This window comes from Alosa pseudoharengus, unplaced genomic scaffold (genome assembly GCF_046254945.1).
Source record: "Alosa pseudoharengus isolate Yale_2024_CS ecotype anadromous, Long Island Sound unplaced genomic scaffold, YU_APseudo_1.1 YU_APseudo_1.1_scf_3, whole genome shotgun sequence".
Taxonomy (NCBI): domain Eukaryota; kingdom Metazoa; phylum Chordata; class Actinopteri; order Clupeiformes; family Clupeidae; genus Alosa; species Alosa pseudoharengus.
The window spans coordinates 30,567,453-30,583,516 of NW_027468718.1; the positions used below are offsets into that span (position 1 = coordinate 30,567,453).

The 16,064-nt window shown below is 42.6% G+C and overlaps 1 protein-coding gene across 1 annotated transcript in view; it reads left to right on the plus strand.

Annotated features, from left to right (window-relative positions):
* The window catches only part of dgkg (diacylglycerol kinase, gamma), a 90,685-nt gene that overhangs the window by 33,348 nt on the left and 41,273 nt on the right, over nt 1–16,064 (plus strand). Inside the window, exons 11-18 of the mRNA XM_076264007.1 lie at nt 509–597; nt 4,597–4,713; nt 5,671–5,769; nt 6,296–6,403; nt 7,272–7,345; nt 8,703–8,777; nt 12,532–12,617; nt 15,110–15,199. Coding sequence (XP_076120122.1) covers nt 509–597; nt 4,597–4,713; nt 5,671–5,769; nt 6,296–6,403; nt 7,272–7,345; nt 8,703–8,777; nt 12,532–12,617; nt 15,110–15,199 — 738 coding nt within the window. The remainder of the gene's footprint in view (nt 1–508; nt 598–4,596; nt 4,714–5,670; nt 5,770–6,295; nt 6,404–7,271; nt 7,346–8,702; nt 8,778–12,531; nt 12,618–15,109; nt 15,200–16,064) is intronic.

A 16,064-nucleotide genomic window follows, 5' to 3' on the forward strand; every position in this document is an offset into this window, starting at 1 on the left:
TCTTCCTTTTCTCATCTTGTATGGTAGTTTGTCGTCACAAAGTTGTTCTATAATTGATTTTGTTTACGCTCAACATTTTTGAATTTAGTCAACAAACTTAGAGAAGCTCACAGACTGTTGTAGGAACAGAAATCAAAGTTCAGAATCACATGAATTGCTACCATTTTTGTTTCATACAAGATATTGCATTATAAACCAGCATTTAGAGTAAAATAGTTCAGGTGTATAATACAAAACCATGAGAAAGTGAAATGCTGGAGTAGAGAATATATTTATTCATTAAACAAAGCCACTCCCATCTGGCTTAGGTATCTGGGTTAGGTTTCCTTGGTGATCTGTTGTGTTTACGTGAGCATGAACATCAGATTATCATCTGAGCTCAAATTCATTAGCAAAGTTCATTCCCTTTGTGTGCTATAGTTGCACTGCTATGCAAGGCTATGTCCGTTAATCCAAATGTTGATATGAGTTGTGTGTTGTTGTCTGTGTCTGTCCCTCTTTGGTGCAGTATGCAAGTACACAGTCCATGAGCGCTGTGTGTCCAAAGACATTGCTGCCTGCATCAGCACCTATGCCAAGTCCCGCAGACACACCAACGTAAGTACCCCACACACCCTAAGTAGACACAAAACAGACACACTTACATACGCCTCGATGTCCTTCTACGAAAGTTATGAAGGAGTCCTCTGAAAAGATTCCACTTTTGAATAGGAATTCTGGTCACATTCCGAAACAGGTTTGGGGGTCTTAGGATCAGCCTGAAAATCTGAAAATCAATCAAGTGTAACATCTGGCCCAATGAATAGTGTGATTAACTTGTTGAAATGCCAAAAACCAAGGACAACTGACACAGCGCAACTTGTTCTAAAATTAAACATGTTTTCAAAAAGTGGTCTGATCATTTTTTGTTTTTGGGGGACATTTTTAAGAAAAATCCCATGGTACCATGTGCGCATAGAAATCCTGTGACAATACTGGGTTTGCACCACACTCTTGCCGAACTCCCTGGCCAAACTCCCTCTATGTCAGGGGTCTCAAACACCCGGCCCGCGGGCCAAATCCGGCCCGCGTCCGACCCAATTCTGGCCCGCGATGTATGTCAAAATAATAATGTAATCCGGCCCTTGAGGCTATTTTTAATTGCGACAAACAACGATACTGATTAAAGTAGACGATAGATCCAAGTACGGTGACATCTCATTTGTAGCCTACTCTGCTCCACTATGTGCTAGACATCCAGATTCAAACCCAAAATCGCTGCGCAAAGTTTTCAGGAAATACTTGTAGGCTATTACACGCGAGAAACACAAAGACGTGCATTTGTAATGACGCGGAAGCGATGCAGGCCATAGTTTTGCACAAATTGAAGCAGAAATAGGCCTACACCTAATGTTGAAAAACGTTCACTTGTGATGAAGTCTTAGATAGGCTATGTTATTCACCTATTCTGATTCTGAAGGAGAATATCCTTATTATGATCGATCGTCTATTGATAGTCACAGTGCGTCTGTGAATGGAGGTGCGTCTTTGCGTGTATACGACGGTGTCCACTAAGCATACCATGCTTATTTCGAGGTTGGAGTGGTAATCGTGATGAAAGTGTCCGTAATGGACGTGGTACAGACAGCAGGGCTAGTAGAAACAGGGCTCTAAAGAACTACAAAGTCACCCGCAATATGATGCGAACTTCTGGGTACTCTTACCCGCGATAGGAACTGATTTGACCAGAAGGCCTTGTGGTTTAGTAATACATCACTAAACCATATACATCTTAGGTGTTGGTATACATCTTAGGTGTTTTCCTGTTAATTTGTTATGTGGGTAATATGTAAAAAAAAAAAAGGAAAGTAAACCTGCTCAAATATGTTCATCCAGTATTTACTGAAAGGTGCATAATTTGAGGTGCTTGCCATCCAGTGATGGGTACATTTATCCCCTTCATAAACTTTTGTTTATACTCTTTCAAGCCATACCACTTTCAAGCCATGGCCTTTTAAAATGTTGATATAAAAATCCAATGGTGTTGCTTTCTTAACCCTGACACCTAGTTTGCCAGGTTTAAAAAAAGTTATGAGAGGAAAATATTTTTATTTGGTGTGAAACTCACACATACCCGTTTTTATGCTTTTTGTTTGTTTTATAATTTGTATTAATATTTATTTTATCATTATTTTATTTATAAGCTAAGGTTGCTAGCACAGGTGTCTAAAACTAGATAAAAACACTTGCACTTTCTGTTTGCAGTTTTGTGTGGTATTTGAAAAAAAGAACATTGCATTTTCAGAAATAGCCGGCCCTCCACTCAGATGACTTTGGCAGAAGTGGCCCCCAGCTCATTTGAGTTTGAGACCCCTGCTCTATGTGTTTGACCTCTGCCTGTTTGACCTTTAACCTTTCCCTTAAACATTGAGTGGGAACCCCACCACACTCTGCGCTAACCCCGAGCTAATATTCCACAAACGTGTCAGTGAGGTTATGAGAACATCCTGCTCGTGGTCGTCCAAATGAACCGTGCCGGGATCATGCTCGCTTTGTTCAACCGCGTCTCTATATTTAGGATAATCTCCCATGTGGTTCAATTAGAGCTCTTCTTCTTCTAGAACTGTCTCACAGACGTCCACATCCTCCTGCCTTGGACGGCGATCCACAGAATGTGACTGAGAGCTGTCTGCATGAGTGGCAGCTCTAGGACGCACACACATTTTCCAGCAATTTTTCAATATGCTGGGTCAGGTTCACACACTCACACTCATATGCTCACACACACACACACACACACACACACGTGCACAGACACAGGCCACACACACACACACACACAAACACACACACACACACACACACACACACACACACACACACACACACTGATGCTGACACATTAACCGCACTCATGCAGACACACTCACATACACACACACATACATACAAATATGCAGAGATGCATTGTGCACATGACTTCAGAGAGGGTGATTCAAACTTTGAAATCTGTCATTTGCCATTATCTGCTGTGCTTAAATTATACCTTTTTGTTGCTCACTACTTTATATAACCAAGGATGATTATAATAATGGTTGAGAAATTACCACACAGCAACAATAATTCATTAGGTAGGAGCCTGCTGCTTACATAAAACACATTACTTCAATGTTTTAATTGAAATTTAAAAAATAGCTTTTCAACTGTTGGTTAATCTTGAAGAAGTAGTGTGTCCCCATTATCACAAATTCATGAATGACTCACATATGACTTCAGTCCTGTAAGCTTCTTACCACCTTCATGGCCCCACAGTCGGTGTGCTTTGCATAATTACATAAAGCCAGATGGCTCAAACAGAGTGAAATCTGTCAAACAGAGCTGTCCCCCTGAGGAGGATACAGCAGCAAAGACATTAAGTGTGTCTGGAGATGAAACACAAGCTGATCATATTGTTCTGGGAGTATGTTCAAAACTCCCCTCTAGCACATGAAAGTGATGTCTCTGAGAGGTTTCGGACTGACATGTGTCATAACCAATCCTTGACGAGCTCACAGGAGGTCAGGGGAAGGTGTGTCTTTAATCCAGCGAACAGTAGCTCTGAAAGATCCATCCGTCTCACAGCTCTGAGAGAAAATGAGGGATGCTAAAAGGGGAAAACACTTGCCATATTATATCATGACTTCAGACAGGCATGCTTATAACTTCCTCATGGCCTTACCTGCCAACAACAAGATTGGTTTTCAATGGAGATTCTGTACTGTAAGCTAAATCATGAGGAGCAGAAGATTCTATGTGGGTTACAGTTTTTTTTTTCTTCTCAACTAAACTATGAAAACTTTCTTGGCTGCTCTACACTCTTTTCTGAAGGAAATAGTATCTATATGTGTCTTGAAAGGCGCTTTATAAATAAAATGTATTATTAAATGTTATTTCATTATTAATTAATTTCATATTTAATTAATGATTTTTTTTGTCTTTGAATGTGGAATTAGCTGGTAGTATAGCCATTGTTCCATCATCATCCATTCCATCCAGTAAACACAAAATGCAAAAAACTTATATATCTACTATATATCTAGGCTAGACTCTAAACTTATATATCTACTATATATCTAGGCTAGACTCTTTTTCATTGAGCAATTTATTTGAGTTTGTATTATTTTATCTTGCTTCATTTAACAGTGTTAGTGTAAGAGGAGAGTAGAGAGCAGTTAAAGGAAGTATGCGCTGGGCTGTGTAGCACTCTAAGTGTTCTTTCTGTAGAGGGTTATGTAACCTGGCTCAGAGAGGCCGCTCCGGCTTGGCTCATTTATCAGATGGGGTGTCAATTAATCACATTAGTTAGAATCAATTAAGTAATGGCATTATGCTTGATCAAGGAAGTTGCTTTTTTGAGGAGCTTTTTTTAGTCTGTGGACATGATGTGTGTGCGTGTGTGTGTGTGTGTTGTCTGTGTGAGACCTGTTCTAAAGTCTGTGTCTGTGTGAGACCTGTTCTAAAGTTCTGGTAGGAGTTGTTTCTCAGCAGACATACATGTGTTTCAATTTCTCAAATAGCTATTGATGGAAGAACTGTATTGCTAACTTGGTGTTTGGTCTTCTGTCTCTCTCTGTGTAGGCTATGCAGCATGTGTGGATGGAGGGAAACTCACCCACCAAGTGTGACCGTTGCCACAGGAGTATCAAGTGCTACCAGGGCCTGACCGGCCTGCACTGTGTCTGGTGTCAGATCACTGTAAGTGTTTACAGTGCCCTCTGCTGGACTCATCACAGAACGACATGCACACTCACCATCCAATATGAGTCTCAAGTATTTTACCTCTTCAAATAGAACCTCTGTTCTAAGTTCTCTTATACAATTCCTCTGTATTTCAATTTTCAATATTGTTATAAATGGCTGATTTTAACTGTCAGTTTAACGGTTAAAGGAAGGAAGGACTTTCAGGTTGCCAGGGCATGCTTCTGTGCCCACTTGATAATAACCTAAAGCAGCACGAACATAACAGTGATTGTTTTGCACAAAGGTAGTGACGCACATTTAGTTAAGGGTGTTATGTAATTGTTAACATTAACTGCCTTACCTATGCTTGCCACTAGAGGGAGCCCCTGCAGCACATTGAGTTTATGACAACCACATCAAGGCTCACAGTAATATGATAATCCCTTACTTGAATTACAGCTGTTAAGAGCTTGAGAATTGACATGAAACCTGACTCTGTCTGAGTCAGAGCCATCCTTGAGTGCCACAGACAGTATCTCATAACTGTTATTATCTGATATTTGTAATGGAACATGTTCTCAATGGCTCATAGAAACTGCCATTAATTTTCCTGCATCTTCTTCAGATGGCATGTCCATTATCTCCTTCCTTGTCTTGAAGAATAACATTTCGAATGCCCAGTTACTGAAACAAAGTGCTGGTTGCACATTTATTGACAGAGGCTCTCTGGTGTGCTTTTGTTGGCAATGTCAATATCACTGGTCAATATGAAATATGCTCTCTCTCACTCTCTTTCTCTCTCTGTCTCTCTCTCTCTCTTTCTCTCTCTCTCACACACACACACACACACACTCGATCTATCTATCTATCTGTCTGTCTATCTATCTATCTATCTATCTATCTATCTATCTATCTATCTATCTCCCTCTGCATGTGTTCATAAGCTGTCTCTTGTTTTCTCCCATTCCTCAGCTCCATAATAAGTGTGCCTCCAACGTGAAGCCAGAATGTGACGGCGGATCCTTGAGAGATCACACACTCCTGCCCTCCTACATCTGTCCAGTCGTACTGGTGAGTCTGTCCTACAGTCTGCCGGACACTCCGCTCCTCTACACCCTAACACCTCTGGCCTCCAGTCAGACAACCTTCACACTGAGTTACTCTCATTGAAGTGTACAAACTTGTGAGTAAAATGTTCAGTGATACTTATTCAGTGTGTTCCGTCCTCAGAACAAATAACATAGTGACCATGCTTCGATAAGCTTAGTGTGTTACTTTTTGCACTTTTCAAACACTTCAAGATTACTATGAGTATTGATCCAAAATGAAATAACATTGAATTTGCAATGGACTCTTACAATAAGATGTACAATCAGTGCATCTGGATGACACTTATGTTTCTTTTGTTTGTTTGTTTGTTATCTGTGTGTGTGTGTGTGTGTGTGTGTGTGTGTGTGTGTGTGTGTGTGTGGTGTGTGTCGTGTCTGTGTGCGTGTGTGCGTGTGTGTGTGTGTGTGTTTATGTGCGTTTATGTGCATGCGTGCGTGCATGCGTGCATGTGTGGTGTGTGTGTGTGTATGTGTGTGTTGGTGTGCAGGACCGACACTCTGTAGTGAAGCGAGGTGAGAGTGAGTCTCCACCGAGCACTAGTCCTGATGACTCCAACCAGTGCTTCAAATTCACAGGAGATGGACAAGCACTTCAGGTGAGCCGGGGCTAAAAGAGATAAGACAGACTGTGTGTGTGTGTGTGTGTGCTCTTACAAAAATGAAATGTTTGTCGCAGATTTGCACCAAACTTGTGAGTGATTGGGAAACAAATGAGTTCACTAGAAAATGTTGCCAGAAGTTTGCCAATATTGGCTGCTCCTTGTATACTCAAGTATACTTGGCCGAGATTTCATTTACATTTACATTTCATTTCCATTTACATTTCCATTTCCATTTCCATTTACATTTACATTTACATTAGTAGCAAATGTGTTTGGCCAGTGATTTGCCACCACACTTACACCAATAATGGCAAACTTCTAGTGAACTTCTGGTGACAAACTTAATTTGCATATGACATTGCTGCAAATTTGCTGCAACATTGCCAAAAGTTAACCGCAACTATTTGTGTGTGTGTGTGTGGGTGTGTGTGTGTTTATATTTGTGACCATGGTTGTAGTAGTAGTATGACTGTTAAGAATTACTATGCTACCTGGTGAAATCAGTATCATTAGAAATGTATTTTACCCTACAGTCAGCTATGTTTTATTTGTCATATAGCGGCTTTGATTTGAACACATTAACAACAGAGTTATATGACCCACAGGAAGTACTTACAAAATAAATGTACTTGATACAATACAATATTTAGATGAACACGGAAATAAAAGTAGAAACAAAAAAAATAAATTCAGCCTTTCATTCATTGGACTTGCAACAAAGGATGTATGTGTTTGTGTGTGTGCATAGGTGTTTATGCGTTTGTGTGTGTGTGTGTGTGTGTGTGTGTGTGTGTGTGTGTGTGTGTGTGTGTGTGTGTGTTTGTGTTGGACTGACTGTTCTGACCTGTCCTCCCCCGTCCAGATCACGCCGCTGCCAGGGACGCATCCCTTGCTGGTGCTAGTGAACCCAAAGAGTGGTGGGCGGCAGGGGGAGAGGTGAGTGGGCCGGCCTTCCAGAATGTTCTCTCGCTGAAGTCAAGTTTTTTGTTTAGTCATTTTCACCCAGTATTCAGTGGTGATGATGAGCCATTTTTATCTCTGCTAATGAGGCCTCAGCACAGGACTAGGTTAGGAGGCGGGGGGGGGGGGGGGTACACAGCATTTTCTGGGTCCTGCATCTGAGTGTTTTTTCATCTATTGAAACCATTATTCTTTACAACATATGTGGTTAAGAAGGAATTTTGGCAAATGGTGGCAAGTGAGGGATAGAGAGTGAGCAGAGACACTACAAGAGATTTAAGACGTAGATTAAAGAATCTCTTGTAGATTTCTGCAGTTTAAATGACCCTTCTTCCATATTAATAACCCTTTTATGGTCGATAGCAGTGTCCGATACCTCCTGCTAATCTAAGCAAATGGTGGAAAGAAAATCAAAGTGCTGTCCAGGCCGGGGATGAATGTACGTAGGTGTTTTCACTGCCCACCATGTGGTCTAACTGTCCAGATTTTTAGGCACACATTGCCATAGCAACACACTTTAAAAATGCTGTTAATGGCCAGCTTATTCCCTATTATTAGATGTTCCCAGCATGAGCTGCTCCACATCCAAAAGATAAATCCTTTTGAGAAAGGCACTTTTTTATTGAGAAGATGAAGAGAGAGAGAGAGAGAGAAAGAGAGAGAGAGAAACTGTGAGTGCTGCAGTTAATGCATTTATAGCACCGCACATAATTGTGTTTGAAATGCTAGTTTTATTCTTTTTTTAAGAGCTTGGTGTGTGCTCCCTAAGCCTACACACAAGCTTTCAAACCACACAATAACTTTATTTTATTTGCTCTGTCATTGGGAGATGTTAAGAGCTCAAATTATCGTTCCCTTTAATGAGCTGCTCTTAAAGTCTGAAAGATGCCGGTGACAGGTATCAGACTGCTGGATTTTTCACGCTCCTCTCCCACCTCCTCGGGTGTGGAGCCATCGGAAGCTAACACAATTAGATTTGAAGGACATTGTGGGGCATTCAGCAGTCATCTTAAACGGCAGCTGTGAAGGTTACACAGCAACTGCTGCTCTTGTGCTATTTCTCTGTCTCTCTGCCTCTGTCTCTTTCTCTCTCTCTCTCTCTCTCTCTCTCTCTCTCTCTCTCTCTCTCTCTATCTCTGTCTCTCTCCCTTGCTCTCTAATATTTTGTCTGCTTCTCTTTATCTCTGCATTTCTTTCCTTCTCTCTCCATCTCTCTCTCTCTTCTTTTAGTTCTTGTGATCTCTTCACCTGATTTAAAGAGGTTTTCTCCCCCTCTCTCTCTCTCTCTGTGTGTGTGTGTGTGTGTGTGTGTGTGTGTGCCTCTTCTTGGCAGGGTGCTACGGAAGTTCCGGTATCTGCTGAACCCCCGACAGGTCTACAGTCTGGAGCTCGGAGGGCCCATGGTGGGGTGAGTCTCTTAAAGAAAGACAGAGAGAGAGAGAGATAGAGAGACAAAAGGAAAGGAAAAAACAAAACGTACAGTCTTGTGCATCCACTTCCACTGCCTCTTTATCTTTTTTCTGCCCATCCACCCACCCCCCACCCCCACAATCTAACCAGACAGGGTCAAAAAATTAGGATCCTCAAATTACATTGTCAAATGGGACAAAGTGACACTAACTGAAACGGCAAGGATGTGTATAGCAGTGCTGTGTTTTCCGAACGCCCTTTCACACTTGTGTGTGGGCTCTGACTCAGTCCCCTCTTCTCCATCCCGACACCCTGCCATGTAATATCTCCCCCTAGCTTCCTCTCGCCGCTGTTTGGGCACAAAAAGCCTGTTGGCTGAGCCGGGCGCTTTCATAAGCTCATCAGTCACGACCAGCCCCTCTTGACTCATTTTGGTGCACACCACAGAGAGAGTGTGGTGTCTTCATCACTCTGCCACCGCAACCCTGTGCCTCCTGCAAAGCATTCTGGATTGGGTCCATTGTGGTAATATGATGACTGCCATATTGAGGTGAAGTGATGGCTTTTGGCTGTTACTTGGAGTTTTATTTTTGTATTTGAGTGCCGTGCTTGGCGTTGTGTGGGTTGATTTTGCAAGCATCATTCCTAACATTTGGCCTTGAATAAATCTACCCTCAAGAAAGTACAAATAGTTTGTGACTTTTATTTTCACTGTTTTTGCCTTGTGTACATGTGTGCCAGTGTGTTTTTTAATTTATTTTTTTAAAAGCATAATCACTGTGGCATTTGCGAAAACTATTAATCACGAGGGATGTCAATGAATCACTGAATGGCAATTGTTAAGAAAGGGTTGGATTGGATTTGGATTTTTAGATTTGAGATATGTATTTGACATATTTTTGGTCAACCTGGTATGTCTCTAGAGAATGTAAATGATGGCACTCTTACATTTCTAGTACCTAGTTTTTGAATAATAATAAATATAACTAATAACCATGTGGATGGACAAAAGAATATCCTACAATTTTGCAACTTACAATCTTACGTACAGTACATTATATACTGCCAATAAGTTCTTGAACCTGCCTTCATCATTAATCATGAGTTGAACTAAAATGTCTTAGCTCAACGTCCTGCAGAGTGAAATACTTTTTTCTTTCCTTTTGTTTCTAATACTCTCCCATCTCCCACTAATTTCAGCATTCAAGTGCTCTGCTTACAGAGATATCCACATATACAGAGAGCCGAACACATACACACACACACACAAACACACACACACACACACACACAAACACACACACACACACACACACACACACACACTCACAAAGGCATACATGCTTGTAAACACCACACTAGAGGACACTCTGTACCTTAGCGCATTGTGCAACAGGATGTTTCATTAAAAGAAGTTGAGAACAAGACGAATGGCCTTCTTTAAGGAGAGTGACCTGCCTTATTGTCCGCAGGGCCTCCCCTCCCACAGCCAGTCACGACTAGCCACTCTTACACCAAAGAGCCCTTTGGGATACAGAGAGAGAAAGAGAGAGGGTGAGGGAGAAATAGAACAAGAACGAGAGCAAGGGACTGAAGGAAGAAAGGAGGGAAGGAGGGAGGGAGGGAAGGAGAGAGAGAGAAAAGCAGGTCTCAGTGACGTAGCTGAAGTTAATAGCAAACCTCTGGGAAATGGGCGAGTAGGAGAAAATGGAGTGATGTAACGGCGGATAAGCAGTGGCTGTGGAGTGAGCCCTAATTGCAGTGGGAATAGAGTGTACACACCCGCGGCCCGGGAGAGGCATCGGCGCTGAGAGCAGCCGCTGTAGGAACACACCGAGTAATGTTACACGCTCAGTGATGCTGCTCAGTTTCAGACAAGACGGCAGTATACCACCAATGGGCGTCAGCACTGGTCTTCTGAATGCCATTTATACTGTTTACTTAACCAGTTGTATGTGTACGTGTAATGTTTGTAATGGGTGGTGGGGTGAGGTGTTGGGGTAGCCCCCCTAATAGTAAAACAGTAATTGTTCCTAACCCCCCCCCCCCCCCCCCCCCCCCCCATCTGTACCCCTGTGGAGCCTGGAGTGAAACTGAGCACATGCCTTTTTTTCAGTGCCTGAACTTAAAAGACTCTTTGTGACCTTAAAAGGAAAAATCCTGTTTGGCAGTACTCTCTCTCTCTCTCTCTCTCTCTCTCTCTCTCTCTCTCTCTCCATTCTCAGTATTTTGCTCTCCTCTGTCTTTCTCCGTTTTCTCAACATGCATGCACTATCTTGTTGGCGGCTTCAGCCTTTGCTTGTCCTCTGCTTTTTTGTTGGAGATCTCTTGGTATCCTTTAGAAATGTAAAGGTCTTCTGTCAGTCCAGGCATGCCATTAAAAACAGACCCTGTTTTGTCATCAGAGAATAAAAGATGTTGTAAAGGGTCCTTGACTGTCTAAGAGAAGTCTTTGGATGTGGCGTCCTCCACTTTAGTCTCTCCTCTACCTTAATGAGTCAGCACCTCAGATGTTCAACAAACGTTTGTTCCTCATCCTGGATGGGTTTTTTCATTTCATATTAATTTGCCGTGTATGTGTTTATTAGTAAGAAGGCCACTATAAGCCCATTCAGTGATAATAGAACAAAGGGTCTTGCTCTCAATCAGAAGTTTCAACTTGTTAATTACTGTAAATATATCCTAGGTTGTTTTTACTCCGGAGCTACACTTTATATGCATTTAAAAAAACAAATTCCAACTCCAAATTAATTGTTTTGAGCTTAATCCTGGGTTTTTTTGTAATTTGCTGTAGATGTCCTGCCTGGAGGTGTGTGTGTGTGTGTGTGTGTGTGTGTGTTGTGTGTGTGTGTGTGTGTGTTTGTGTGTCAGAAATGTCCTGTCAGGAGAGATCCATGAAATCCTCTCAGAGACGATGTGGTTAACGTACCTCACTGAAGAGTTAATCTGCACACGCTCCGCTCGTTTCCCTCCAATCGCTCAAAAGCCATGGCAACGGATTTGCGTAGCTTTTTAGTCAGAGTAACAGAGGCCCTTTGGATGGCTCGCAATTAGTTGTTTTGAGTGGATTAAAAGTGTTGTTTGTTGGCATTGTCTCCACTAATTTGGAGCCCCATTGTTGAACTTGACACAGTGTGTCTCCCGAGCTTGCATGCATAAAACATTATGGAGTGCCATTGTGTTGCCGTGCTAACATTAAATAGCATGAATTTTTAAGCATGCCACGAGGCCATGTTGCGAGACTCTATTACGCTCAGTGCAGATTAGGGTCCCTATAGTGCGTATGGATGTGCGTAAGTAGTGGTACTGCCTGCCCCCCACCCCCTTCAATCCCCAGCTCCAACTCCACCCCATCCCCTGCTCCTCCTCATTGAACTGACCAGCAGAGGGTGATGTGTCCATGTGGGTCTGGTCTCTGCCGTTGCTTAGCCCTCTCTCAACACTCCGAGTTGAACTCTAGTGAATGTACTTAGCCAGATGCAGAAACAACACACCCGCATCAGATGTTTCAGTTTGTCATATTAACAATTCAAATAAGACATGCCTTGTGCAACTTCCTTTGTGCCATCAGTGTCCACTCTCTTATGGCCAAAAGGAAACACATTCCAAAAGTACCATGGTCCTCTAAATGCTGCAGTATCATAGTCACCAAGTGTAAATCAGTGGGCAGTATTGCTACTGTGGGCCACAGGTTGGAATTTCTGAGCCCACTTGCGTCGCATGCTGATTGAGGCCATATTTTATTTTCCCAGGCTCAACTTCTTCCGTGACGTCCCTGATTTCCGTGTGCTGGCCTGTGGTGGGGACGGGACAGTGGGCTGGATCCTGGACTGTATCGGTGAGTGCTGAGAGCCAGAGGGGCCTCAGAGTCTTACATCCCATCTGATTCATATAGTCCCTTTCAACATGTCTGTTTCCGGTGGCACAGAAAACAACACTGAGCTAATTGTTACTTGGGGACAAATAAAAATAAAAAGTTTTAAAGTCGACATTTTGAGTATTGCGCTAAAGTCCGATTTATTTGAATTTAAAAGTATCTGTGTTAGTTTTGAACGTTTCAACCGGAAACAGAAATAGATTGAAAGGGTCTACTGTATGTAAAGAAGCCAGGTCTTCTCAACTGATGGCATCTCAAAAATGTAAAAGGGATCAAAAGTAGGTACTGGATATAGTTATCATACTGTGGAGGATATATTCACAAATACATACTGTATTAATAACCGTTATAGTGTAAGTTCACCATAGTGTTATCTTGAATCAAAACCATATGGGCATGGTTGAGTTAATCCATCTCTGCATTGTAAAGTGAGTTTAGTTTGATACTTTTCAATTACGATTTGAATTTGATTTGCTACCATATGTGACCATTTGATTTGATTTGCTACCATATGTGCATCCATGTGCATTTCATTTGTTTCTGTGGAGGTGTAATTTGATTCTGAATTTTTGTGAAAATCAAAACTCTGAGCCTGGAAAATGATCTCCAAGTAGTTTGGTCTCTGGGGCGAAAGCTTTGTTCTGTAAAAACTAGCACAACATTCTGATGGAGGGTGCTAACAACTACAACAGCTACAACAGTTGGATTTTTCTGAGTCACACTTAATAGTTTCTAATGGGCTGATGAAAAGGCTTTGGTTCACCACTATGGATCTTTCCACAAACTTCTTTTGTGAGCTTTTCATGGAGGAAAGGCGGGTTTGCAGCATGTCTGTTCCGGCTCACCGTCCACCTGGTCCTAACACACATGCTGAGCGGAGAATGCGCGTGCGTGCTTGTTGTTTTCTTACACCACAACATCTGTATTTTAAGGTATTTTTCTATTATGAATTAATGTGATGACAAATAAGTGAAGAGATAAAGACTCCACATCAGCCTCCTGATTAGTAGCTTCTCTTAGCTTCTGTGTTTGTGTGTGAGAGAGAGAGAGAGAGAGAGAGAGAGTGTGTGTGTGTGTGTGAGAGAGAGAGAGAGAGAGAGAGAGAGAGTGTGTGTGTGTGTGTGTGTGTCCTTTGACTGGCAGCAGATAATGCCTGGTTGGCAGTAGGGGTCTGATTATTGCGAGAGCCCCCCCTGTGGCGTGCTGCTTTGCCACAACAGGTGGAGACTGAACACTGAATGAAGTCTCAAGCCACACACACACACACACACACACACACGCACGCACACACACACGCACACACACACACACACACGCGCACACACACGCACACACACACGCACACACACACACCGGTGCTGCCGAACCTGATCACTCACTCGTGAATTTCCCAGAAAGGCACAGTTGGAATGACAGTGGACCATCTTTACTGTCCTCTTGTTGCCCAGCTTCTCCATATGTGACTTGCTTTATAAGGACATACAGTGTAGGTCTCCATATGTGACTTGCATTATAAGGACATACAGTGTAGGTCTCTATATGTGACTTGCATTATAAGGACATACAGTGTAGGTCTCTATATGTGACTTGCTTTATAAGAACAGACGGTGTAGGCAGTGGTTAAAGTGGGATTTGGCAGGTGTGGGGGGACCCTAAAATCCAGTGTTGGTGCAACGGGGAAAAATGACTCACCGTTGGACAACATATTGAGTATTGTGGTGTAGCAATACTTTTTGGACAAGAATTGCTAGCTTCTTGGTCACCTCTGTACACATGAAAAATTAACTCACCATTTATTTTAACAATATCATCAACGCTATATCGTTGGTATTAATTTATCTGAGGTGGCGGAACTGCGTTCCTCCCCTTCCCCCCCCCACTTTACCCCCTGGGTGTAGGTCTCTATATGTGGCATTATAAGGACATACGGTGTAGGTCGAGCGAATTCTCTTTTGGTGACTTCAGTTTTTGCACATTTTGTGTCTTAAATGAATTTGTCAGTAATGATCTGAGAATAAGATCAGCCGTGTTTGGGTGGATATTTTGTTCTGTCACGATCATAATCACGCTGTAGAAAGAAGGAGGGTGTGTGACTGAGTACAGTCGGTAAATGCCCCCCTCCACCCACCCACCTCTTCAGAACTAGGCCACCACCCAGTCATTTCAGTGGGAGATGAATGTTGTTGTTTTGCCGTTTGCAAAATGAAATTAACTGAGCTCGGTACTAATTAAATCTGTTCATTGGCTGCGAGAGCATCACTCGAATCAAGGGAAGACATCTGAGGAGGCAGCTCTCTACAATTGGATGTCTTGGAAACGGACCCTTGTTCACGCTCAGCGTTGCTGTCATAGAGAAGTGGTGTGTTCTGTGTTCAACCTGTCTGTGTTGCTTCTATTGTTGTACTTCTCTGGATGAACATGTTTTGCGGCTTGTTTGTTTGTTTTGTCTCCAGATAAAGCTAACTTTGCCAGAGATCCACCTGTGGCTATCCTCCCGCTGGGCACGGGGAATGACCTGGCCAGGTGTCTACGCTGGGGAGGAGGTGAGTGGGGCTGGGGGCGGGGAGCAGTAGCAGGTGGACGAGAGTACAGTGACCTCCACAGTTATTGGCACCCCTGGTGTAGTTGACTAAGACTAAGATTTTTGGTCATTTATTGTAATCTCACAATGAAAACAATGAGGCAAACTTCAACCTTGAAGGGAAGTGAATTTAGTCTAAGAAAAATGAATATCTTATAAAGAAATTATTATCTTTAGCTTAACAAAAACACGTGCAAAAACACACAATAATTGTCGAGGGCACTGTTTGTCCGCTTGCTACATACAACATTTGTATTAGTGTCACTGAAAAGCCTGCTTGGAGCATTCAAAGAACAATCCAATAACACAGTCATCCTCCACAAGAGTCACACTCACACTTCCACTCTGAGAGTGTGCAAGATGCACCTGATATTGCCATGATCTGTCTGCTGCATCTGAGCAGGTAGCTGTCAAACCTGACTTTTTTAAGGTCAAATTACTTTTTTTTTCTCAGTTGACCGACTGCATCATGCCCTCCAAGAATGGCAGTGCAGGCAGCTGTTGGTCTCTCTGGTTTCTCCCACACCATTAGACATGGTGCTGCAAGGTGCGCTAAGGTCACATTGATATGACAGGAAACGTGGATATTACCCAAATGCCAGCAGGTGACATCATCGTGTAAGGTTTCCAAAGCATCGTGAGTCACAACTAGAGCAAGGATGAGTAATCATGGCATCATCGTGGAAACGCATCTCTCACAGTCGCAAAGCATGACGGTATATATGCAACGAAACATAGAATGTAACGTTAGCACAGGTCAAAGAGGGTGTCACAGTTTTTCTGCTCTTTGTTTGTGTGGAATAGGCCCTATGTCCTTGAAATCAATT